The 25,948-nt window shown below is 42.9% G+C and overlaps 1 protein-coding gene across 1 annotated transcript; it reads left to right on the top strand.

Moving 5' to 3' along the window:
- The first annotated feature begins 286 nt into the window (after positions 1–286).
- rhbdf1a (rhomboid 5 homolog 1a) lies at positions 287–25,834 on the top strand. The gene is made up of 18 exons (XM_084570623.1): positions 287–582; positions 16,931–17,075; positions 17,178–17,317; positions 19,273–19,486; positions 19,704–19,910; positions 20,105–20,227; positions 20,327–20,490; positions 20,710–20,961; positions 21,066–21,177; positions 21,289–21,363; positions 21,491–21,652; positions 21,756–21,856; positions 21,940–22,003; positions 22,125–22,219; positions 22,314–22,389; positions 22,662–22,762; positions 24,336–24,489; positions 24,614–25,834. The coding sequence occupies exons 2-18, from the start codon at positions 16,959–16,961 to the stop codon at positions 25,031–25,033; spliced, it is 2,577 nt and encodes an 858-aa protein (XP_084426749.1). The 5' UTR covers positions 287–582; positions 16,931–16,958; the 3' UTR covers positions 25,034–25,834.
- Positions 25,835–25,948: the final 114 nt, after the last annotated feature.

Here is a 25,948-nt window from a genome sequence, read left to right as displayed (position 1 = left end):
TAATTTAAAGGGCCCCACAGAGATGTCATGTTTCAGTGAATCTGTGTAGATGGTGAGGGTTTAACGCTTCAGTCCCTGGACCCCACACTGTCACCCAGGATATCGCTTAGTCACCGCCGCTTGCCGGGAGAAGCAGCGCCTCCCTGCGTACGCGCCGATTGGTCGGCGATCTTGACGGGCTTGCCTTCTCCACAGACCGTCTTCACTCCAGGGCGGGGCTGACTCCCTCCACCAAACTGAATTAGGCTACAACCGGAGGAAGAAAACTTACCCCGGGTCGATCCATGGAGCAGTGTGGGAACGCTGTGTCCGTAGGTGGGAAGCAGAGAACCGGACGGCAGCCACGTTTCGGCTACATCGCCCTGGACTGTCTCAGCTGCAGTTGTGATCAGGAGTGACCGGATCGAATACTACGGCGCCGGGATTGGCTTAAAAAACATCTGCGGGGTGGAAAAAAAAAAAAGACGCGCGTTTGTTGCCGCTGTCAGGATGATGTGACACTCGTCTGCTGTGTGGGAAAAACATCTGTGAAACCGGATTTTTATTCGCAGCTGGAGATCAACTGAGCTGGTGGTTATAAGGGTAAGTTGTGTCATTATATCGTGACTGTCTCCCGTGGTCGCCCATACGGAAGGCAGCGGTCGGAGGAAGCGCTCACGCGTCGTGATCGAGGACGAAGCGAGCTTATGTAGTCCGTGGAATTACCGGTTAATTGGTCGACGTGGGAATCCTTCACGTTCAGACATAATAATAAACACAGCATCATTTAGCTGGCAGGGTGCTGTGCCATTTGCGCTGCTTGCAGTGGAGTTTTCCTAGTGGACGCGGGCTATTTAAAGTGCTCGTGTAGTATAATTGTTCACCTTTAGGCCCCATCACCTGTTTGAAAAGTGTAGCCTGAGCCACACGTTCAGGAGATGTTGGAGTGGAATTAATGGGGCGTGAAATGAGCTTCATGTCCAAAAGGAGACACAGGCTGAGAGAAGCTAATTTACTTACAATTTACTTACATTTTTTTTTTTACCTGAACTTGGCCAAATTCAGATCACTCTCATTAGAGCCATATGAGCCAAAGGCATTTTAATTTTTAAGATCAGGCAACTTAATTTAATGCGATTTCAAGAAAGCGCCAGCCTTAGGCTAACTGTTAATTTTGGACAAAGGAATGAACCCGAATGACTAATAGGTTGTTGAACAATCGTGCAACACTTCCACAGCAAAGTCCCACTGTGACTAGTTATTCTCCTCCCACTTCTCCCCTTCTCCCCCCCCCCCCCCCCCCCCCCCGGCCATCATCAGCATCACCATCATCTCCCTTAAAGGAAGTTATGAATGTTAGAATGTAATAGCAGCGTCACAATCAAGCGTCCAATATAGGAATCTGCAAGCAGGTGTTACAAAATTTACGACAAATGGTGCGTAAAAAGACTAAAAAGCGGCATGCTCTTGTCATACCACCTCCATGGTCGCAACCTCTTTGAACCTCAAAGTTATGTTGTCCTTAGATCTTTGTTTTCTTTTGAATTGTGCCTTTCATGAGGCATCAACACACGGTGACTCAAAGTGACTCATAGCGGGATAAGGCACAGACTACACAAAATCACGCACATGGAGGGGCCACTGAAATGTCTAGATTTGACTCATCGAGAGTCGGAAGCTCCGGGACGACAACACACAGTACCAAACTACAATGTTGTTGACACCGGAAAGGTTACGCGCACTACTCTTCTACAATACTTGGGCCGACTGACGTGAAACCATAGACACACTGTATTAAAAACTGCTGAGTTATTTTGGCAGACAGGACATAGGAGCACATGGCCTGGTTTGTGTGCCCAGTGTTCCTGAAACCTTATCACATGGAGCGGGGGGGGGGGCTCATAGCTCGGGGTGATGTAATCGCACCAATAAAGAAAGCCCCCCCATGTGTGATAGTGGCAGTCATGCTCGTCCTCTGTATATTCTCCAACTGGACTCTGGAGAGAATATTCCCAATGTGCGTTCATGTTTATGTGGGTATTTGATACTTGGAGGTGGCTGGGAGTAGCTCTGCCGAAGCAGGTCGACAGTCCAGACTGGCCTTTGTTGACTGGCTGGTATGCAAGTTTTCAGAGGGCTGCTGATGGGGGCCACACTCTAGTCATGCCTGCATGACTCATGGTGCGCTATCTGTCCGTCAGTCTGGCCAAGTGCACAGTCCTGCGCAAATGCTTCATTGTGCTGCCTTCAAAAGAGCTGCAGATCAGGATTTCATGGTCTGTGGTCACGTTATCAACCTACATTCACTGCCAGTTTTTGCATAGTGCAGCTTTGCAAAAGCATGCACATGCACACCTTAGGGTGTAGGGTGTATATGTAGTCTATAATCACTTCAATATGACATATTTACAGGCAGGACACAGTTATTAAGCTCGCAGTCGACTCCCTTTGTAGAGCTGATGCTCCATCCAGATGATGGAGTTCTCATGAGGATTACAAAGCAGCTAGATTTCCTGGAAGAAACCTTCTGCGATCTCAAATCTGCCTGTTCCCGACCTTGGGTGTATTTTCTGCGCTTATTGGTCAGTCCGTCTGGTCAGAGTTCCCTTGAGTTCATATGAAATGAGCGTCACTGGGCTGAGCAGTTCCATGTGTGCAGAGCACATGCCTCTCTAAATAACCCCAGGCTGTCTCACCAACAAACACATCTGTATCACAATTCAAAGACTTGCTCACTTGAGAAGCCTGTGTATCCAGCAATCTTAAATTCAATTTTTTTCCTAACTACGTAGAACTTTGCTCTCACGTGCTTCAGGATTATCAGGGCAGTAACAATCACGTTACATTTATCAATAAGTATGTCCCTATCTGTAATTACACTTATCATAATGGAAGTGGATTCTTATTGGAGTTCACCATTGTTGCGCAATATATTTATTTCTACAGTTTGATTATTAATAATTATTTTATTGTTACACCAACATATCCAATCCCAAATTCTAAGAGAACAAAATATTTTCTAATCTTGTGGATAGCATAGTTGCTAAATCTGACTCTTCTTTGAACCTAATTCTTAGTCTGAGAGAAATATTAAAATATTTATGACTGCCTGCACCGGTACACTGCAGGGGTATGGTTACAGAGGTTTTGTGCCCTATTTTATAATCCCTTTGACAAAATTCAACATATTTTAATGATTGAACGTTTCCCAGTGACTGCATAATGTTGAAGACATAGTGTTTCTAAAAGATTAATGACGAACTATTGCTGAGCTGAATTACACAAGTCTCTCTTACTGTCTGTTGTCTCAGCCAGCATCTGCTTTGTGCGACAACTGCTACAGTTGAGATTTGTCTGCTGGGTTGATTTGTGAATGTGGGGCATGGCAGAAGTACCTGGAGAGGTCAGACATGCTAACCAACTCGTTCTGCTACTTTAGAAACAATACGCACGCATTCCTGCTAAATATATTCGTTACAACTGTTCCCACAACTGAACGCCTCCACCGGACATTAGCTTAAAAGCATGTCAGGTATGTTTGATGGTGAGAGAGCCTGCAGGCTGTGTTGATCTAGTTCTCACTTGTACTCGCTCAGCTCTTATCTGACTTTGATGTGGTTATATGGTTGTGAGTAAGTTGTCAAGGAACCACGATTCTTCTTGTCAAATAATGTGGGATCTGTGGAAAAATAAAAACTGTGCCATGTCTCTAGTGTCTCCTGTGCATGTGCAATATGGATCGTAATCAGACACTGTCTTGTTAGAAGAGCAATAAACAAAGACACACAATTTGTATTGGTTGTGGTTCACCAGTTTCAATTATACAGGAAGTGGGGTGTTTGCCTGGAAATACAAGGTATACACAATGTCGGAGTGCTTCCCCTGTTGACGGCTTGACTGTGTGACTCACAGCTGATGCATCCAATTCTTCCCATCCCATGACACCTTGGTGGCTGCATGATGCAGCGGCAGCCATGACGATGAAATCAGATGTGATGTAATGCTGTAATGCAGTAGCAGGGCTATTTCAGGTCTACCTCTAAGCCTCCAAGGCCTCCATCTGCCAGCATGCCACCCTGCCCTTCTCTCAGTCAGCACCTCATCCGTCATGGGCTAGACAGCCATACGTGAACCGGCATTCTCAGAATTTACTAGAAACCTTTCATGCACAGGTTTGGAGAAACAGCGTACGAACTTGAAAGTACATGCTGCTGTGAATTGTTTTCACAGCTCTTTGTCTGAAGCCAACATTAGTCTGTTAGCCCAGATGAAAACATCTAATTTAGGATTGGTAGTTAGAGGGTGTTTTTGGTCTCATGGCCTGTGTTCTCACTGACATGGTGTCTGAGGCTGGTTAACCTCAGGGCAAAGCTCATTTTCAGGCCTGTGGGAATGGGTTTTTTTTTTTTACAAGAAGCCCGCGCTTTAGACAAGCAGCAATGACTCCTTGACCTTTGGTCTTCCTATTTGAGTGTGAAGAGTTCTCAGAGGGCGTGTTTGCAGATAACCCAATAACTATTTTTACCCCAGGCATCGAAACAGAAACAAATATGCCACTGGGTATGTTGCAATTGCAGAGTTTTACCTGGGTACAATTCCGTAACAGTTTCCGAGCTCACAGGGGCTTGAATTACAGCAATGGAACTTGATGGGCAACTTGTGAAAAACCAGAACCGTCTGGGGAAATAGAAAAGTGCTTAGGTTCTGTGCAGATGAAGGTTATTAATAATATAATTTTCTAACTAGATTTGGGAATCAGTCTGTGTAGTGATTGAGAGAATTAACTGAAAGTCACAACATGTTATGCAAGAGGGGGAAATGCACCAGTTTAACATGCAACACGAAAGTCATTCATAAAAATGTTATATGAATAATAACAAAACTGAATACATTTTAAAAGTTTCACTTATCACATGAATGTAAAATTGAGGCTTCTCCAAATCCAAATTGTGCTTTTTTTGTTTGTAACTAGTCCACATTGCTGTAATACCGGCACCGTATATTGTCTGTTTACTTTTCTGGGGCTCATTGTCAGGCACGAGGGCCAGCTCAAGGAACACCCTGACTGATACAGTATCGCAGCACTGTTACAGCGGCAATGAGAGTGCTGTTTTAAATAGTATAGCCTTCCCCCAGGCCCACTCTACAACACCCTCCCAACCCCCCACCCTCTACCCGTTCCACTCCCGCCCCTCTATCTTTGGCACAGTCAGTCGTCATACCCAGAGGCTGTGAATCCTCATTGTGTGCCAGACTGCTAAACTCAAGTTGACTGTTCCCTGAATGGAAGTGCACACACAGTTATATCAGGACAGTTTCAGTAGTCCCACCAACATTGCATACCATGCACCAAACTCATTCCAGCCGCTTTCCCAGAAACGAGGGCGTGTTTTGGGCTCCTGTGACTTGTATTTTACTGGCTTTTTTCTGAAGAAGTGGCTCTTAGTCAGTGCTCATTCTTTGGGCTGACACTGAACCATTTATTTGCTGAAATACCAGTGGTGAGGAGTCACCGGTGGTGTATCTTTTCAAATATGATGTGGAGATGTGCTTTTCCTTCAAGATTTTATCCATTTAGTTGGAGTGATTTTATTGTGTGTCAGTCAGATGGACTGGTATGTCGTCACACTAGACACTATTTGCATGTTTGACATTATCTGATCTTGTAACTTTCAACTTGCCCTTTCTACTTCCTCTTTTTCTCATCAAGCTCACTGCCAACTTTCCGTCTATCTGGCAGCTGACAGAGCTTGTAATGTCATGTGCCAGGGAGAATGATGTAAAGCCTCTAATTTCTGGTGCCCAGATGATCACGCCCAGTTATAGTCAAGGCATCACGGTGAAAGCCTAATATGTGGTGAAGCATGTTCACTCAGAAAGTGGCAAAGACAAATATGAACAGTAATAGAAATAAGAAGCAATTTATTCCTGGAGTATTTCTGAGTTTGTACGCCCAGCAAGAAGTTATTTTTAGTTTAAATTCTCTCATCTTGTCTAACCCAGACATTCGGTCTCGTCACCAAAATTACATTTCCTAATGAGTTGTCACTCCTGCATGACAGGTTGCCAAACCCTAAAAAGAGTATGGAAGCACCCTTATGTGTGCGCCCTGTGACCTGGGGGGAAAATCTGACTGTAGTTGTCCAGACAAAGGGTCTGTGTGTTTTCTTCAGTTACATCAGGGCTGAGAAGGCCTTCCCCTCACTGGGGCTGTGACAGTCCCAGAGGACCTGCCCCAGTCTTCCCAGTTTTCCTGTGCTTTGTGGGAGTTTTCCACTGATCTGTCGGCCCAGCTGCATGCCTTCATTTGTCCTCCTACGTCCTCCTTCATCCTCCCTTTACGTCTCCCTGATTCTTGCTAATAGGTCACGGCTTCACCTCTGTGTAACTTCCTTAAAGTAGCCTTTATCAGTGTTAGATAATTAGCTGGCACAGGCATGAAATCATCATGTCTTGAATACATTTGGGGTTGTAAATCTTGGAAATCTGACTCTTACTCAACATGGTGGATGATATGAATGCTGTGGTTTGCTCGGTTTGCAGTCAATCACTTGTATTGTCTCCATGTTGATAGTACTTTTGGCTGAAGGGGCTAAAAATTAGATTATTTCGTCCATACGTTTGTTTAGAAGATGTCTTATTTTAAAGCACATGTGAATAAATGTAATGAAAAAATCTGTTTGCTTCCCTGAATTAATGTATGTAATGCAAAGGTTGTGAATTTAGTTTAGGTGATCTGTGTACATTCTGTACTCTCTAAGGTTGATTTGTTTCTGAGAGCTTATCCTTGAATATCAGTCATAGAAGTGACACCAAGTGGCACAAAGAAGTGGCACAAAGACCCATATCTCACCTCAGACTTTTCTGAGTCATTGCTCCTCAACCTACGCTGCCCACATCCTCTGCCAAAAATATCTTGTGACCCACATTTGATTCCGATCACAGTGACCGACTAACTGTCCCACAGATTTCTCTTACGGGGTTGGAAATCTGGGTTGTGTAGTTACATTCAGTTTTTTTTTTTTTTTTCACACAGTAGTTTAAGTAGAGGTCATGTTGTAGTTGATGTATGTGTCAGTGATTTGCGTGCTCTTTCCTCCACATGCAGCAGTGGGAACAAGAACTCATACTGTAGATGTGGATAAGGACTTATCACTACGTCATATCAATTTACATTCCATACATCACGCCCGACCAGACAAACCATGCAAGATTCCTTTTCATAGTGGCTCCATCTGTTCCTTTCTGCTACATATTTTTCTCAGAGAAACCCAAACTAGAGAGCTTTATTACCTAGTGGTTGTGTGTGGAACAAAAAAGGTTTCCCCTCCCTCCAATCCAGAAGTTGTCAGTACAATTGAATAAAATCCTCCTGCATGAGAACCAAGCATGTACTGTCATCCCAACCAGACTCTCTGTGACAGCTGTGTTTGACCGTCAAGGCTCAGAAAGCTGTTGAGTTCACGCTCCCAGTGTCTCAGACTGTGCTCACCTGCACACACATCTGTGCACAGATACACACCACATTCATTCGCCCACGTTGTACACGCACGTGTGCACGTATCCACAGCCTGCAGTGAATAAGTGATAATCGATGCAGCCAATCAATAAGCGGTACCGTGGCCTCTACTCAAGGAGACATTTGTGAAGGTTGCGCCCATTCGAGGCTTTTTAGTGGTAATCTTGGCATGGACGTGAAATGTAATGCTTAAAAGATTGAAAAGGTAAAAACCTTAATTAGACCCTGCCACGAAGGCTGAGTCAATCTGTGACAAAAACTATTGAGGTGTTGAATGGAATTAAAGACTGAGCAGGGGTGACTCATATTGAAGAGAATACATTTTTCAAGTATTTAAATATTCTAATGTTAGACAGAATGATTAAAGCCTGTGTGCATGACGAGTACTTCTGTTTTTCCTGCCCAGATATACTGTACATTTATGGATATGTGATGTGTTTACATTACATATATATACATATTTTTATCTCATATACTTGATATGGCTGTCAGCCTCTCTTTCAGTGATAGCAGTGTCACTTTAGTGTGATTTTAGAAAGATTTTGCAGTCGTTGTGGACATGCATGGCACACAGCTTCTGAATAGCAAAGAAAAGGAAAAAAACGGAATGGAAGGTTTTACCAAGAACTTAACATATAATAATAATGTAAAAACAAGTAATGTGTTTTTGATTTTAAAAACACTGAGCACTTTTTAAATTTTAAATACACCTTTTTGTCAAGATTTCTGAAATAACAGTTTAATAAGAATTCAGTTTTATCGTAGCAGTTCTCATCCTCTTTGGAAACTCCCCTTAAAGCCGGCCTGAATTTGGAAAGCTTGGCGTCATCAAAAAACTACGCAACCTTGAATCCATGGTAATACAGCTAATTCGCATTGTCGCGCTGATATAAGCCACACTCTCCTCTCTTCAATAGCCGTGTCAGTTTCAATATCACACTACACTGAGATCTCACTCGCCGACCGCTCTCTGCAGGGCTGGAGTAGGCGGCAGGCCTGACTCAAACGAAGCCTATTATTTTTGGCGTTTAGTGACGTACTCTTTATCGTGGCCAGGAATGGGATGTGTATGTTTACATGCGCTGTGTGTGGATGTGTTCCTGTGCATGTGAGCAAATGTATGTTGTTTCCGTGGTCGTGTGGACCGGACATGGAGAATACGCCCGGTCTGCAACGTGTTTCCTGCCTTCATTTTCACATTGCCCCCTCCTCAGCTCTTCATTTCCTTCCTTCCATTGCTCCTCAGTATAACAAGCAGTAACCTGACCTCTCCATGCTTGTGGTCTCCCACAGAGGATGCAAGATGACATGGCTGATGGTTGTCCTTTGTGAAGTATTTTTAACCCTGTTGATTGATCAGGCCATGAACAGTTAAAAGTAGCTAACTGCTTTTTAAAACAAATTTTATGACTAAATACGCATCGCGATATAGTTTCCATACCATACACACCACACATGATGTCTCTGCTAAACCCTAACGGAGTTAACTCGTCTTGTGCCTCACCCTGAGTAATTATCTGAGCTGAGAATTTGCTTAGTTCACTATTTCCACTGATGGAAGAATGAAAACGCCAAGCTGCTCTTGTTTTTTTTTTGACTACGATGAAGCTGTACAATGACCCTTGTTCAGCGCGGTCTACATCAGCCCATACAATGAAGCCTTTTGTAGTCTTGATTCAGGCTGATATCATGCTGGAAACTATTTAGATGGCGATCACATGTTGTCAGGGCACGCTGTTTCTGAGATTCTCCTCTTACTCACTTAATGAGAGAATGTCAAACCTCCTGTACACAATAAGATGCCTGTATGGAGCGTCCGCGGGAGCTGGGATTTTTAGGGCAAACTACTTACTTCCCTTTATTGTCTAAAACAGCTGCTCTTTCTAAACTATAAATTTTAGATATCAAAGCTGGGTAGGTTTAAACCTACAACCTTGTCGGAAAGTTTCATTATGGCCAGTAGTGCAAATAATGATCTTTGACATTAGTAATGATTTTAATCTGGCTTGACAACCCCTGCTTAATTTGGAAATTTAATTTGGAAATAAGTTAAATTTCTGTGGTTTTGGGAAAGGGATTTATGAGACTGTGATTGTTTGCAAAATTGTAAACTGTAAAACTGCTTTCAAAACATTTTGAATACAATATTGAATTCATCACTTACGCTGACAGCTTTATGTCTGTTTTACTAAATCAAATTGCGTAACATCCATTTTAACCCTTTGAGCAAATTATACTGTGTTAAATTAGATTTTCTGGTTCATTTTAGACATCCCCGTCTAGTCAGGTCAAGTCTTTTACTCAATTCCATTAACGGTTCTCAACACGCAGTTTGTCCATACTGGCCCTTACTGTCTATGCTGTGATGTGGAGTAGGTCAGGATTCGCCGGATTTTCCCATTCTGTGGCACGCAGTGAGCTTCCACTTGTGGGCTAAATCTAGAGATCCAGTAAGTTGATGATAAGCATCTATGCCAAACAAAATACTGTGATTAAGGCCGGGCAGCTGGAGTTTAACCGTAAAACTAACTGCTAATCAACAGCTTTATCCTAAATTCAACCAGGTCGTTTCACTTTGAACTGATACAACGGGGGGTTAACAAATCTAAGAGCGGTCACGGGGTACCGCACACAACTCTCTTGTTATTGTATAAAACCCTATCTGGTTTTCTTGGCCTGTGTAGGATATTTAAATAGCCCATGGCAAGGGAATTTTTACTGTCAGCTGCTTCCTGAAGATTAGAGACACAAAACACAGCTCTGGACTGGGACATTATACAGATTTAGTAAGTCAGCCTTATTTTTTCCACCAAAGTGAGGACAGACCTTCCCTATCTGCTGTTGTGAGCTGATATAGGCGTGTTAACAACACAGAGAAAAGAGATGCATGAGCTGAGTGGCCTTGGCCTTGTGCAGCTACCTGTATATGCAGAGAAGATCCAGTAGGACGTATGTTGTAAATAATTAACTTGTGCAGAATAACTAAATAATTCAAGTGCTGAATAAGCCATTAATGCATTAATGTTTCTTATTTATAGCAATAAAGGCAGAAAACTTATACTCAGAGCAGAGTTAATATTCAGTTGATTAATGGTCTGCTTGTAAACACTGAGGCTAAAATCATTCTATATCTTGGTTTCTGTGTAGGATAACATGTCTCGCTGGCCCTTCCTCTTGATTTCCTGTGCAGGATATTGCACAGTGAAAGGCTTGGCCCTGTGCTGATAAAACAGCAGCAACTATTCTCTAGCTCATTTATTTACCTCGAAATATATAAGGCTTTGTAGAGGTAGGGAAGGAGTACAATCGCGAATACAGATATAACTTCCGGTAGTGTTCATTTGTTACAGAGATAAATGGACACGTTCAGTTTAATAAAACTAACTTGATGTGCTCTTGAGAGGTGTATCCACGTTTGCTTTTGTCAGAAAACAGCCCACCGCCCAGAGACTTGGATGTTTTTTTTTTAATGTTCGTCTTCCGTTTCATCCAGACGTACATTCACAGTTGAGTTCTATAAATATCCCACATGAACACAGCCTGCTGTTAGGAGGCCATTTATACTTTTATAAGCTATTCATGTCTCTGGCTCACAAACCTGTCATTTAGTAAACACTGTTATGACAAAGAGGGAGCCTGGCATTAGACACAAAACACTCAATACTAAAATCACCACAACTAAAAGGTTAAGCCTGCATTGTAAAGAAACCCAGACCAAATTCCGAGAGCCTGAGCTAAAAGGTTATGGAAAAAAAAAAAAAAAAAAAAAACATGGGAAAAGCTGCTCCACCCTGAGTATGTCATTAAGGCCTGCCATCTACCTTGCCAGTCGGCGCAGCCTCGCCTGCCCACCATGCCTGCCCCTCGGCTAGCTGTGACACTTGATCACAGGGTCAGCTGCAACAGATATTTCTGCTGTCTCCGTGTGTATTTTTTAATGTCGTAAGGGCTGGTTTGGTGTGACAGCCTGTCACATGTCACTAGGGTCAATTCATATGACTGCAGCTTTCACTGGTGCTCAGTTGCATTCTCTCTTTGGCTTGTGTTGCGCAGTGTTTTCTTCTCTGTAAAAAGGACAGAAAGCGATATTGAGAGGGACTTTAAGCATGGACTGGGGACCACAACTTTTATTTTTGTGTGGAAATGTAGAGCAACAAAACTAGTGACACATGAAATACTCTAATTGGTCTCTTAGCTACTGTATATAATGCTTGTAACTTTTTATCTAAGTCAGAACTTCCTAAACTGGTGAAGTCATCTGACGTTAATGTCTGCTCAGCAGTATAACACATTTGTTTTTAGTGCCTGTTTCTGTTCCTTGTTTCTCTTCTCTTCACTCAAATGAAAAATCAGTAGCTTTGTAGTCAGCTTCTCAATTCATCAAAGTTGAAGGCACACAATGTGCTATATAAAGATCAAAAGCCTTGTTCTAATGTTCAGATGGGCCTCAGATGTATGTAGGGACTATACGAGACACATGCCTACAGTGTTATTAGGTGCAAATGATTTATGTTTAGATTTGTTCGCTGTCGCTGTGAATTGCCAGATTTGCCCCCACCCATTCACTGGAATGACTGTATAGTCACGAGGTTCTGCTCATTATTACAAAATTTTAGGGAACTGGTGTGTCTAATCTGCAGGACATTTCATATTTCATGTGAAAATTGTTTCTAGTTACTAGTGAAAGAAAAACAAGAGTGAGTGCTTGAATATGGCAGCTTCCCTCTATTGTCTCCAGCGTTAACCCTCGGCTCCAGCATGGATAGGGGCATAGGATACAATTGGTAGTAGGACCATCGACAGCGATGACTAACTGTTTGAGAATGGGGAAAACCTAAAAAAAAACATAACCTGGTTTTGTTTCAGTGCGTCCGCACAGATTACACGGAACTGTGACACATCCTTCAATATAGAAAAGGCAACACTACATCACGTAATTTAATTTTTTATCCTGTAGCGGACAAAAAACAAAAAAAAAACAGCAGGAAGATAGAGGGGATGAAAGGAAGAACAAAGGCCTGAATCCAAGAAGCACTGCAGCTATCAAGAATGAGGTATCTTCACTTCTCACTACCCAGATTAACAAGGTTGTTCTGCCTGTGCATGCCAGGCAGCCTTTCTTCCTACTGTCCAACCTGCCCATATAATCCCTGCTGCAAGCAAAAAGAGCCCTACGGCCAGGCACCTCAGGCCCTGCCAGCCTCAATGACACAGCTCTCTCAGCCACCCTAAGTGTGGCTGCAGTTGGTCCGCCTCCTGCAGAGTAATGCACAGCAGTAAAGTACACACAGTACCCGGAAACCAGCCAGCTCCTGTCCATAATGGTTAGACTTCATGTGGTTTCCGGCTCAACCATTTTTACTTGGTTCAGCTTCAGCCAGAGATCTTGTGGAATGCGGGTATGGCATGCACTGAGATTATAAATGTCCATGGATAGAGAAGATCTCAAGAATGTACAAGACTAACTACCCCAGAAATGCTTTATTCATTGATTATTGTTCAAGAACACTTGATATGATACAATCAAATGCAGTTTAGTGTCTATATTTAGTAGAAGAAATGTGGCCATAAATTTATTTTTATGTATGGGAGTGACTATGGACTGAAGGTTTTGAACAAGGCATCTGCAGAAAACACGACTGACCCAATATGAAAGGGGCAACAGGCAGATTACTATTTTATTTATGATGAATGTGAAACAGAAGAGCAATGCTTTCTTTTAAAGCTTCTGCAAATATTTGAAGCCAAAGAGGAAAAAACTGTCTATGTTGTAGAACAAGTCATAAATGAAGTAGTAGTACGGCCCTCAGTAGCAGCATAAGCCATTAACTCTGGCTCTTGGGTGTGTTGAGGTGGCACAATGAGCTTCTTACACTGACCTTGTCTTGCCTCACATGTGAAAGCTGAGCCACTGTGTCTTTCTCTGCATGACAGGATACCATTTACCAAGTAATTTTATTAATGATAGCTTGGGAAACCTAAATTGGTATGCAGAACATAATGCAACAGATTGCAGCTCTCTAGACAGAGAAGGGGAGAGCAGTTATGCTTGTCAGCCCCAGTCATTATTGCCCATTTGGTGTCCCCACACCTGGGGAGATGTCAGCCTGTCTTCTGTACTTTGCTCACCTGTCTGTCTCCTGCAACCTAATATGTCCTGAACAGGCAGCCCCAGAATGAATAGCAATCCATGCATGGTTGTCATGAGTCTCATGAGTAGGAAGTTGTTGTTTTTTTTTTCCACATGACGGCATCAAGCTAGCCTTGTAACTTGCAATGCCCAGTAATGGATGTGGGTGTTTTCCCATTTTAGATGTGAATCTTGAAGTCAAAACAAATCTGTTTGAGAAACTTGATCAAATCATGGGGGTCTAAAGAATGTCAGCCTCGAATGAGCACTGGGAATGTAAACACTATGGGAAACTATTACACGCTTCAAATTGTTGCCATACGCTATCTCAGGCAGAAAAGAAGCCCGATAACCTTCAGGGTATGATAAGACATTATAGTGCACTGGCTAAACAATGGAAGACTGAATAGTTTGAATACAGTCATGTCTCACCAAGTCATTCTGTAAAGGCTTATTTTCTTTTGTTGACCATGGACGGATAAGCTCAAGGAAGAGCTAATCGTTGAGTCTGGATAATTGCCAAAGACTGAATTCACCTCTTCTCCCTCCAAGGATATCTGTTTCTGAAGCACTTCCTGCCCAAGTCCCATCTTTCTCCTTTCTCAGACAGGGACCAGCCTTAAGAGCAACCTTCTCTGTGCGCTGATTTGTAATTTTCAAAGTGAAAAAATGCGTTGGTGTATGTCTCCGCTTTGCTGGCGTCTGAGCAGTGACTATGCCAACTGTTCCAGCTAAACTCCTCCTCAGACACGAGTCGCAATCCCATGCCAGTTCCACTGCCATGTTGACTTTGGAGGGGGACAAGAGAGAAAGTGGGAGACAGACTTCCAGGCCTTTTGGCTGTCGGTCGAATGTTGGGAGGTTTACCTTGGGCTGTGACCAATTCTCTTACGACCCACTGATCACTAGACTAATGGAAACCATAGCGATAGCATAGCTCCATGGCTTCTGCATGGCTATGTTTAACATCTTTTTGTGTATTTGACATGATTAGAATATAGTTCCTCCTGTTGTATAGAGGTGACTCTTGTCTCACTATCGGATGTTCAGCTGCTGTCCCGCCTCATTTACATAGTTTCAAAAATTTTTAAGTCTGTATGTGTGGGTTTAATTTGGCTAACAAGTAGATAGCAGAACTATGAAGCCCTCACATCGTACACATGCAAATAAGTATGATGTAAGTGGGAGATGGTATGCAGGAAATGAAGAAGGATTAGAAGCTGTATGCAGTGTGCAACAATAAGAGTCGGTTTAGTTTGCTTCCACTCTACCCACCTTAATTCTCTAAAGGCAGAGCACTGTCAACGTAGCATTCAGGACAAACACCGTTACAGCAGGAGGAGCCAAAGCCTAAGCAATCAAACAATGTCGGGCACAAAGGAAAATTAGCTTCCCTCGCTGGCTGCTTTCAGTTCTGCTCTAATCTGTTGCAATCTGCGACCCTGAAGCGGATGCTCTCTCCCTCCCTTCACTGATCCACTCTATATCAGGAGCCCTGCTGTTTGAACTAATGGCAAAAGTAATTAAATGTTGGGTATTGTAGCCTGTGGCAAGAGGGAGAGCTGTTGTTGCAACAGCGTGTCCTGCACAAGCTGAGATACCGGTGTCGCATTTGCATATCCGTGTCATTTGTAGCTGATCTTTGCGTTCGTGACGATGATTCCTCTCTGATTTTACATGTATATGATTTTGCAGTATTATTTATAAAAAAAAGTAAATGGGGAAGTCATGTTGACACCAAATACAGTATAACTGCCTAAAAATGACGGCTTGCATTCAATCTGGTCATCCATCATCCTCACTTTCTGTTCCTTTCCTTTCTGAATTTCTGACTCTGCATCAGACGGCTTTATTTGAGTCTGCTTTGCTAATCTGGTGTCACAGTCCAGACAATGTTACTGGAGGTCAAACCACATCAGGATAAATACCAAACAGGTGGACGCGACCAAAACCTTCCAGGTAGACAGTCAGTGAAAGATGAAGCAATGAATATAGTCCGGCCGTGCACACAATATATTACATATTCTTTCTAGTTTGTCTGTCTGTGTAGAAATGTCAGCATATGACATAGTAACCCTACCACAGCCTTTTAATTAACTTGCCTAACGTTAAATTGAGAGAGATCTGTCAGTGAGACCTTGTTTAAATGTTAACACAGTGGTGGTGACCCCTGCTGCCCGCAGTGTGAGGTTTTTGCTTTCATCTCTGCCGAGATCCACTGACAACACTTCCCATCATCACTTGGGCTAAAACAGAAGTCTGTGGTACATTAAAATGTGAAGCAGATGTGGTCACAAGAAGCCATGGGCTGTAACCAGAGGAGTGAGGATGTGAACCAGTGTGACCGCTGAAAACTCAAAACCTAAGAAGACTTGAGTTTGTGTCAATAGCCTGTTGAGGCATCTTAACTTAATGAAACGCAAACGGACCTAACGTGCAGACAAAAAAGGGATTTCTTTAATTTATTTGGGTTTCGCAACAGCCCGCAGCTGAGGAGACACCCTGTTTCGTAAGTTTACACATTTGCAGTTTGCAGAAAACGCGCTTGGAATTTTACATATTTTTCTCAAGTGCAGATTTAAAGACTGGTGTATGCGTATGAATTGTTTTTGTGGGATGCTGCTTGATTGTTTTTAAGTGCAAATGTGTAATATTGTGGAGTAAAGCGTTCAGCTCTCTGTGAGAATATGGGAATTAATAAAATGGCAGGAAACAACCCCAGAGAAGTGAGGTTAGGTGGTGGGGCAATAAAAATGAAGGGCTGGTGATAACAAGGCTGCAGCTACAGGCAGGCTGTCTGACGCTGAGGTTTACTGTGCACCTCCTGTGGTCCACAGGCATCGTCATGGGAATGCATACACAGCCTTTAGTCTCTAATAGACGTCTGCTGTAAGTAGAGCTGCTTTCAACCACAGAAGAAGAATTAAGTTTGACTTTAACTGTAGAATTATGGGATTAAGTCTAAGACTGCAAACTTCCCCACTCTCAACCCAAATATTTTTTTTGCTCTATTTAAATGACTGAGATCTATGTGTTATTGTTTTGGGGAAGACGTAAACAGCTGTAGACCATTCTCAGTGGTTTCCCCTTTACTGTCTAATAAATGCAAATATGTGAACGCCCTTGTTTGAATCAAATAAGGGGCCTTAGCACCCTCTTGTGAAACAGTTTTGCAGCACAAAACCATCATGTTTATTACGCAAACCCTTAAATTCTGATTGGAACTGTCTAATGTTTCTTAAGATTTTGATTCATTGGGGCTCATATACGTAATGCCATGTGCTCTTTCTCTTTCCGTGCAGCTGGCAGGCCTGGGGTGGGGCAGAGAACATGGCTGAAACACGGCGGGAAAGCACCAGCAGCCTGCAAAGGAAGAAACCTCCCTGGCTCCGACTGGACATTCCCACGGCTCAGATGTCGCTAGATGAGCCTCCCACTTTTGTCCAGGTGCTCCTTCTCACTGAATGCCCTTCTCAGTATTTGGCACCTCGATAATTTATGTCATGCCCTGTGTTCACACCTTTTTCCATCGCATCCTTTCCCGTGTAGCCGATGAAGAGGCAGGGGTTCCTGCGTAGTATCAGCATGCCGGTGGAGACGTCGCACCTCCAGTCTCCGCCCCGTGACCTGTTTGACACCCGGCGGCCTGTCTTGCAACGTCAGTCATCCATCACGCAGACCATTAAGAGGTAAAGGAAACTATAAAAGGCATATACCACCAACTCTTCCAACAACATCCCAAGCTTTTAGATTATAATATGAAGAACTTAACATCTCTTTTACAGAGTAGCAGGCAAATAGTGTTTTGTTCTTCTGTGCTTTGTGTTTGGAGACTATAACATCCAGTGTAATATAAGTAACTCATGCTTACATGAGATACATTACTTCAGTGAAGATGTTTGACTTTATGTCCCATAGCATGTAAAAAAATAACTTTCCCTAGTAACTAGTTTCTCTTTCCTTATGTCTATACTTTCAAGACTGTTTCTGATTAACACCTTATGTCATCTCCCTGGTAATAACTTTCCTAATTTTGCAAATCTAAATGAGAAACGTCGGCTACCTCTCTGCTTTGCTCTCTCTGCATGGTGGCTACGGCGCTGTCCTACTGCACTTTTCACTGCCTTTTCACTTGTCTTGTCTCCTTTCTCCTCCTTCCCTCTGTCCCTATCCTGTCACCGTATGGCCCTGCTCTGCTTGGTCACAGCAGCAGGAGGGTGCACTTTGAGCGGATTAACACGGTGCCCATTAAAGGGCAGAGGGCTGCGCGTCGCAGCATCAGGAAACACCACTCGCTCTCCAGAACTCTGCTCAGGTATGGCAGGAGGCACCTCACTAGGCAAGTGTTAGGGTTAGGACAAAGGTCATGTGTGTGTGCTTATTTATTTACTATAAGCAAATGAGCAAGTGAGTAGACTGCATGTACTTGTGTCATGCTCGCCATTGTTATATCATTTTGTTTTTACTGTCAGGGCATCTTCAGGCTTTTGATTGGGATTCAGACAACTGGCCAAGTGAAAACTGAGCGTTACATTCAAGAGCTACAGTACAAAATTCACGAGAACAGTTTGTCTCTGTGATGGACTGTTACGTCTGTGAACTCTGTCAGTACCGCAAAGATTTCCTTTCCTTTTAACTGAGTCATATGCAGATCTGAAACCAAAGCCTGTTTTTTCCTGTCACAAATTCTTCAGTAATTTACAGTTACAGTAATGACTGAACTTGGCAGTGGGAGGTTTCACTCATTTCCCTACACATCTATGAAACAGATTCAAATGATTTGTTTTTGCTTTGTGCTTGTCAGGTTTTCTTTAAAATGCTTGCATGCTGGATCTGATGGCCTCTTTAGTGGACACAAGGTTGGACAATGATCATGTTTAACTGTACTCACAGAAACCAGGGATAGCGAGGACACATTTTAAGAGCTGAGGATGTCTTTCAACTGTGAAACATATTCTAAGTTGAAAGAAATAGGAAAAGAAAGCGTGAGCTGAGCAAGTGAGAAAAAAATAAATGGAACCAAACTTCACTCAACATTCACTCCGCCGCTGCTAATTAGTGGAGAAACAGCTAGCGTTTCTGAGCTTTCCTTTGAAGAATGTTTCTACTTCCTCTTCCTGGCCTCGGGGGGCAGTAACATTGTTTGCTCTGGTACTTATTAGGCCTCAGCTACAACATGATTGCATGTGTATGCACCAAGACTCCGGTGGAATTTTCCCATTTGTAGTGTAGAGAAGGCCACAAATAGATTTAAAGAAATATATATATATTTGTTAATTAAATTTCCTTTGTGTTGGTGATAGTTAAGATAAAGTTGGATTTTATTTGTGGGACCAGAGCTCCACAAAATCTCTGTTTAAACAAAGCATGGTGCAGACATACACTCTCAGTGTGTGAGTGTGTGTCTCTCCTTGTGTGTCTGGACATAGACATGCCAGGGCTTGTTTCCTCTACCATCCCCATTACTTGCGCTATCTAGGGCACCTTTTCCTATCCTGTGAAGTGTAGTCTTATCAGTGCTTTGCATGTTTGCCGACCCACTCCTCCATAAACAGGGCTCTTAAGTCAGCCGTCGATGAGTAGTTCTATATCTCTTTGGCGAGTTAGATGGATTTAGTGTGAACCTCGGTGTCTGTGGCATTAGGGGCACAGCGGACTGGTTTGGGGTCAGTAAGGACGGCGATGCCACCCAGAAATGGCAGAGGAAAAGTCTACGCCACTGCAGCATGCGCTACGGAAAGCTGAAACCACAGGTGATCCGAGAGATGGATCTGCCCAGCCAGGACAACATCTCCTTAACCAGCACTGAGACACCGCCTCCTCTCTATGTCCCCTCATCTCAGCATGGCATGCAAAAGGTAAAAGGATATATGGGTTGCAAAATGACGTTCATAATTTTTTGAAAATGCAAATATAGACAATCCTGTACGTTAACCTGAAAAGAAACAAATTAGAACCTTTTTATTGTTCCAACTTTCTACACAGGTGCATTATGACCATAAACTGTTCTAATTAATTCCTACTTTATGAGTTTTGGCTTTGTAAGTAATGCTCGCTGACCCCGTTGGTCTCCAGATTGTGGACCCGCTTGCGCGAGGACGAGCCTTCCGCATGGTGGAGGAGGTGGATGGCTACAGCGTGCCTCAGACCCCCATCACCCCCGGAGCTGCCTCAATATGTTCCTTCACCAGCTCCCGCTCAGGTCTCAACCGACTCCCTCGCCGACGCAAAAGGGAGTCGGTGGCAAAGATGAGCTTCAGGGCCGCAGCAGCATTAGTCAAGGTCAGTGAGGGGGGTGACATCCAGTCGTGAGGGCATATTCAAATATGTACAGTGCTTTCAAAATACATAAATGAGCATGTACAATAAATGAACAGTAAAACAAGTGTACGAAAACACGTGTTCAGACAGAGAGCTCTGCAGGAGAGGTCATAATGCGTACATATACAGTACATTTGTTTGTGTGTTTTTCTCAGGGCCGCTCATTACGGGAGAGCACTCTAAGACGTGCCCAAAGAAGAAGCTTCACCCCTGCCAGCTTCATGGAGGAGGACGTGGTTGATTTTCCTGATGAACTGGACACATCCTTTTTTGCCAGAGTAATAACTGTCGCTACAAAGCAACAGATTTAAATATAATTGTGTATACACTCCGATGGTCAGTTCTTATTCAGTATTTTTTTTCTATGTTCTTTTTAGGATATTCTGATGCAAGAGGAGCTGTCCACGTACGCTGACGAGGTGTTTGAGTCACCGTCTGAGGCAGCCATCAAAGAGGCCGAGCCCAGCAGCAAGAAGGATGAGACTGAGTTGACAGGCAGCGCCCTAGATAAGACGGAGCTGGAGAGAAGTCATCTCATGCTGTGAGTTGCTGTGGCCAAAGTGTTAGTCATTGAGGCTGTGCTGATAAACAGTTTTTTTTTAAATAAAGACACACCGACACACACCGACCCTTGTTACTGGAAAGCAGTTTTCCTACGTGAATTGCATATAACCAGACCAACAATAGTGATGCCCTGTAAACAATTAAGTTAACAATCCGCTCTGAAAGTCACCTTCTTCTCCTGTCTTACCTCTCCCAGACCTCTGGAGCGAGGGTGGCGTAAAGCCAAAGAAGGAACTCCAGGACCACCAAAGGTCCCCTTGCGTCAGGAGGTGGTGAGCGTTAACGGACAGCGGCGCGGACAGCGCATCGTTGTACCTGTCAAGAAGCTTTTTGCTAGAGAGAAGAGGCCCTATGGGTTGGGCATAGTAGGGAAGCTCACAAACCGGACCTACCGCAAGCGCATTGACAGCTATGTTAAGAGACAGATAGAGGATATGGATGACCACAGGTACAGAACCTTTCCACATAATGACACGTATTATGTAATATAGAGACATATTACTAGTGCTGCGGTTCCTCTTTTTTTTAATTCACGTTCCTCGTCTCTCCTAGACCTTTTTTTACGTACTGGATCACCTTTGTCCATTTGCTCATCACCATCTTGGCTGTATGCATTTACGGTATTGCACCAGTGGGCTTCTCCCAGCATGAGACGGTTGATTCTGTGAGTACGGTTTCAAATGTGATTAGCATCTTTGTCGACAATGTTTTCACCTCGTTACTGCCCCTCTAATATTAACGGTACTCTTTCTGGTTTGGGTGTCATCTAATTTAGGTTTTAAGAAACAAAGGTGTGTATGAAAATGTCAAGTTTGTACAGCAGGAGAACTTTTGGATCGGGCCCAGTTCGGTAATCACCTTTTTCTTATTAAATTTTTTTTTACAGTGTCTTACAAATTTAAAGATTTCCGTGTAAATGTCTATAAATAAATGCTGAACTGTATTTTTAGCTTGCACCTCTGCTTATCCATTTTCAGGAAGCCCTGATCCACTTGGGGGCCAAATATTCTCCATGCATGCGGCAAGACAAGCAGGTGCACGATCTTATCAGGGAAAAGAGAGCCATCGAACGCAACTCTGCCTGCTGTGTGCGGAACGATCGCTCTGGCTGTGTCCAAACCTCGGAGGAGGCATGCTCGGTATGTAAATATACCTAGTTGTTTGATTTGTGCTTCCTGACCTTTATAATTAAGCCGCAAAGAGAAGCTGTGGGTAATTCTGGTCTCTTCTGTTTGTACTTAGAGTACTTTAGCTGTGTGGGTGAAGTGGCCGAGTCATCCCAGCACTCCCCAGTTAAATGGCAAAGACAGACAGCATGGCTCGGTGTGTCATCAGGATCCCAGGTGAGACAGCTTTTAGTGTTTACATACTCGTGTTAGTTCTAATACGTTAAGCATTAGTGTTGTTTTATTTTCTGCGCTTGCAGGATATGTTTAGAGCCTGCCTCAGTGTCACCCCATGAATGGCCTGACGACATCACCAAGTGGCCAGTGAGTATACTAAATCTTTGCGTTATGTTAAAGAGAGGGGAAGTGAAGCGATCACATTTCTTGCCCTATGTGGAATAAGCTTTAAGAGCGCTCACAGTTGTTCTTCTGCTCCGGCTTTTAGATTTGTACCAGGTACAACACAGGGAACCATACCAACCTGCCTCACATAGACTGTACCATCACAGGCCGACCCTGCTGCATCGGAACCAAAGGGAGGTGAGGAGAGCTTATGAACTTCTAAAAGAGATGCTTATTCTTGCTTAATCGCAGTTTGTATTTTTATAACTAAATGCTGTTTGCTTTCTTCGAGGTGTGAAATTACATCCCGCGAATATTGCGACTTCATGAAGGGCTACTTTCATGAGGAGGCGACTCTCTGCTCTCAAGTAAGCAGCTCAAGACTTATTGCACACATAAGGGAAAAGGGAGAAAACGTCTCTTCCATCTGTTCTTTCTGTCAGGACAGATTGGGAAAATGAGTGTAGTGTATTATTTTGTGATGCCAAGAGTCTAACCGTGTGTTCTTTGCGATCTTTGTCATTGTTAGTGTACGTGTCATATTTTTCTTTTCATTGATGTACACGTTTGTCGTTGGTCTTACAAGTTTCAGTATGACTATCAGATGTTACTCAATATGCCGTGTTCTGCTCTTCCTCAGGTGCACTGCATGGATGATGTATGTGGACTGTTGCCTTTCCTCAACCCTGAGATCCCAGATCAGTTTTACAGGCTCTGGCTCTCACTTTTCCTGCATGCTGGGTGAGTCGGCTGGACTCAGCTGTGAGATTTGGCAGAGGAATCGCACAAAAATGAGGATTGTGTTTTTGTTTTTTGTTTTTTTGTTGTTGTTTACCGTTAAATTTGGAGTTTGTGGCCGGGTTTTATTTTGTGTATTTGTTTTTTAAAGGCAGAAAATATGGATAACAAACCCAAAAGTGCAAGTAAAAGCAAGTTATGCCAACCAGAGGCACGTGGTAGCAGATAAGGTTCACTTGTTAAACTTTCCAAACAAAACAATAAAGTAAATTTTTCCTCAGCTGACGTCAGCATTTGCACCCACTGAGATCAGTATCGGAGGAAACTTTATTGGCCAAATATATTTAGCACAAGGAAATTGACTCCAGTGTTCAGGATGTACTCACGTCACAGCAAAACCACCGAAAGATAAAGACACACCCAGTGATATACGACAGACAATAAGACAGATAACGGTAGAGGACAATAGACAGCTAAAGCAAGGAGGGGAAGGGGGCGTGGATAGTGGCTGTACGGACAGTCAGCATTTGCATGTTATTGGTTCACAACTTTAGAAAACAATGCAAGAGATATTCTCTCTCGTAACAGTGTACCTGATTTCAGAATAGTGTTAGATTGTTCTTTTTTCTTTTTTTTTTTATTGATAAAGAAAAACAAGCAAAGTGCTTACAGGACAAGGACAAAAACAGTGTAGAACATTGAACAAGATAAACTGTGCTAGTTGTACGTGTTGTGTTGTGTTGGTTGGGAGAAGAAAAAAAAAGAAGAAAAATAAATAAATAAAAATAAGTAAATAAGTAAATAAAGAAAGAAATTGCAATACTAGTAAACAAAGAGTGGAGAGGGTGACAAGAATTCAGTGCTATCTGTTACATTATGTTTTGCTTAATTATAATAAGATAAATAATATTTTCCATGATAAGAATTATAGCAGTGTAAATGGATAGTTTTTTTCTTTTTTTTTTTTCTCCAAAAGAAATGAAACATAACTGACAGAACTCTTATCTATTAAATAGAAAAAAATGAATAAATCAATCATTAAATAACAGTTTAGGAAAAAAAAAACACGTAACAGAAATAACAATAATAATAATAAATAAATAATAATAATAAAGTGTTAGATTGTTCAGTAACTGGCATATGCAGTTTAATGTCCTTCTTTATACAGTAAGTACTGTAAGTGAATCAGGTGAACGATACTAGAGTTGCTCCAGCCAAATCATACATTCATCATTTGCAGCAACATACCGTCTAAGACCAGAGGCTCTTCTTTGGTGCGGTTTAGACCTGTCAGTCAGTCGGCACAAAGAGCTGACCTCCCAGTTAAGCTGCGCAGTGCTTCATCTCCATGTAGTCTGTTATCTGTCTCCAGGGTAATTAAACAAAGTGCCCTGCACAAACTCATTAATCTTCAGTGAGATAAAGACTGATTTTGTTGTTGCACAAAGTCATTCCTGCTCATCTGTTGAGGGCCTTGCCTTGTCTAAACACAGGGATTATCTTCTCGACACGTGCCGCCGCTCACACACACGCACACACACACTCACACTCACTCTGTACACGTCTGCCTTCTCAGGATCCTTCACTGCCTGGTGTCGGTGGCTTTCCAGATGACCATCCTGAGGGACCTGGAGAAGCTGGCAGGCTGGCTGCGCATCTCAATCATTTACATCCTCAGTGGCATCACCGGCAACTTAGCTTCAGCTATCTTCCTGCCCTACAGAGCAGAGGTGATCAGCAGTTAAACACCCACGCACTGCAAAATTAACAATCATGTTACATGTCCAAGAAATCACATTGGGAGATAAGGTTATGAATGTTTCTGAACATTTCGTTGTATCTTTCTGCTGTCAGGTGGGTCCAGCGGGCTCTCAGTTTGGGATCCTGGCCTGCCTGTTTGTGGAGTTGTTTCAGAGCTGGCAGATCCTGGCCCAGCCCTGGAGGGCTTTCACCAAGCTTCTGTGCGTGGTGCTCTTCCTCTTTGCCTTTGGGCTTTTGCCCTGGATCGACAATTTTGCCCACATTTGTGGCTTCATCTCTGGCTTCTTCCTGTCCTTCGCCTTCCTACCCTACATCAGCTTCGGCCGCATGGACCTCTACCGCAAACGCTGTCAGATTATCGTCTTCCTGCTGGTGTTTGTTGGGCTCTTTTCAGGCCTTGTGGTGCTCTTCTATGTCTACCCGATTAAGTGTGAATGGTGCGAATTGCTCACGTGCATCCCCTTCACAGACAAATTCTGCGAGAAGTATGACCTCAACGCTCACCTTCACTGAAGTGTGGACACAGCAAGAAGGAATCAGGTCAAAAGATGTAGACTGGCTGGGGGACAGTCGCCCCTTCTCTGTGAACTAAGATGATATGCTTGTGTTGTTTTACTCTGTCAATATCTATACCACTCATCAAAAGGACTTCCTTTAATCACCTCCCTGTTCACCGGCAGTCATTGGCCACTGTCCTTCACTGTCCAGTAAGACAAAACTATGGCACTTCTGAAACTCATCGACTACCCCAGCTGCCCTTTACATGTGAGGCAGGAATAAGTGAAGCCAACACTGGTACAGAGAGAAGGGTTCTTTTTTATGTTCACACTCCAGACATAGAGTTTATTATTCAGGCAACCTCATACAGAAGCAGGGACAATAATCCAATATTGATACCTTTGGTGCCTTGTTGATAAATGTACCAACTACTGCCATATTTTTGTTACATTAAGCTGAGCACTCGAATGTTTCCTTTTATTTGTTTATTGCTTCTCAAGAAGTGATTATTGTTCTGAACACGGTAGTGTTTTAGCTACCTGTCTACTCACATGTAACTGAAAACAACAGTAAAAAAAAAACGTCAGCAAAATGAAATGTCTGCTGCTTTTTCTCGATTCTCAGGAAATGACTGGTGAAGATTGTTTTACACTTTATTCATGGTAAGCAACACAGAAGGAGAAAATTAACATTTATACAAAAAAAGAAGAAGAAACAATACATGTGGTAGCTGAATGATCAGCCTGTAGCTCCGACCACTTTCACAGAATAATAATGCATTCAGCACACATTTTCATTTTCATTTCTACAGTTTACAAAAATAGAATTGTATTTACATAAGAACTCAAGATTTTATTCTTTATAGTAATCTTCAATATGCTCAAATAATTGTCCCCTTTTCGATAGAAATTAGAAATACATGGGAGAAGA

The sequence above is a fragment of the Chelon labrosus genome (genome assembly GCF_963514085.1).
Source record: "Chelon labrosus genome assembly, chromosome: 21".
NCBI lineage: Eukaryota > Metazoa > Chordata > Actinopteri > Mugiliformes > Mugilidae > Chelon > Chelon labrosus.
Note: the sequence above shows the minus strand (reverse complement) of the source record. Positions and strands in the feature narration are given on the sequence as shown.

Bases quoted from the DNA above. Each gene is read 5' to 3' on its own strand.
- rhbdf1a (XM_084570623.1), top strand. From the start codon at position 16,959: ATGGCTGAAACACGGCGGGAAAGCACCAGCAGCCTGCAAAGGAAGAAA. The intron at 19,911-20,104 runs GTCAGTGAGGGG...TGTTTTTCTCAG, and splicing joins CCGCAGCAGCATTAGTCAAG to GGCCGCTCATTACGGGAGAG. The intron at 21,364-21,490 runs GTAATCACCTTT...ATCCATTTTCAG, and splicing joins TTTGGATCGGGCCCAGTTCG to GAAGCCCTGATCCACTTGGG.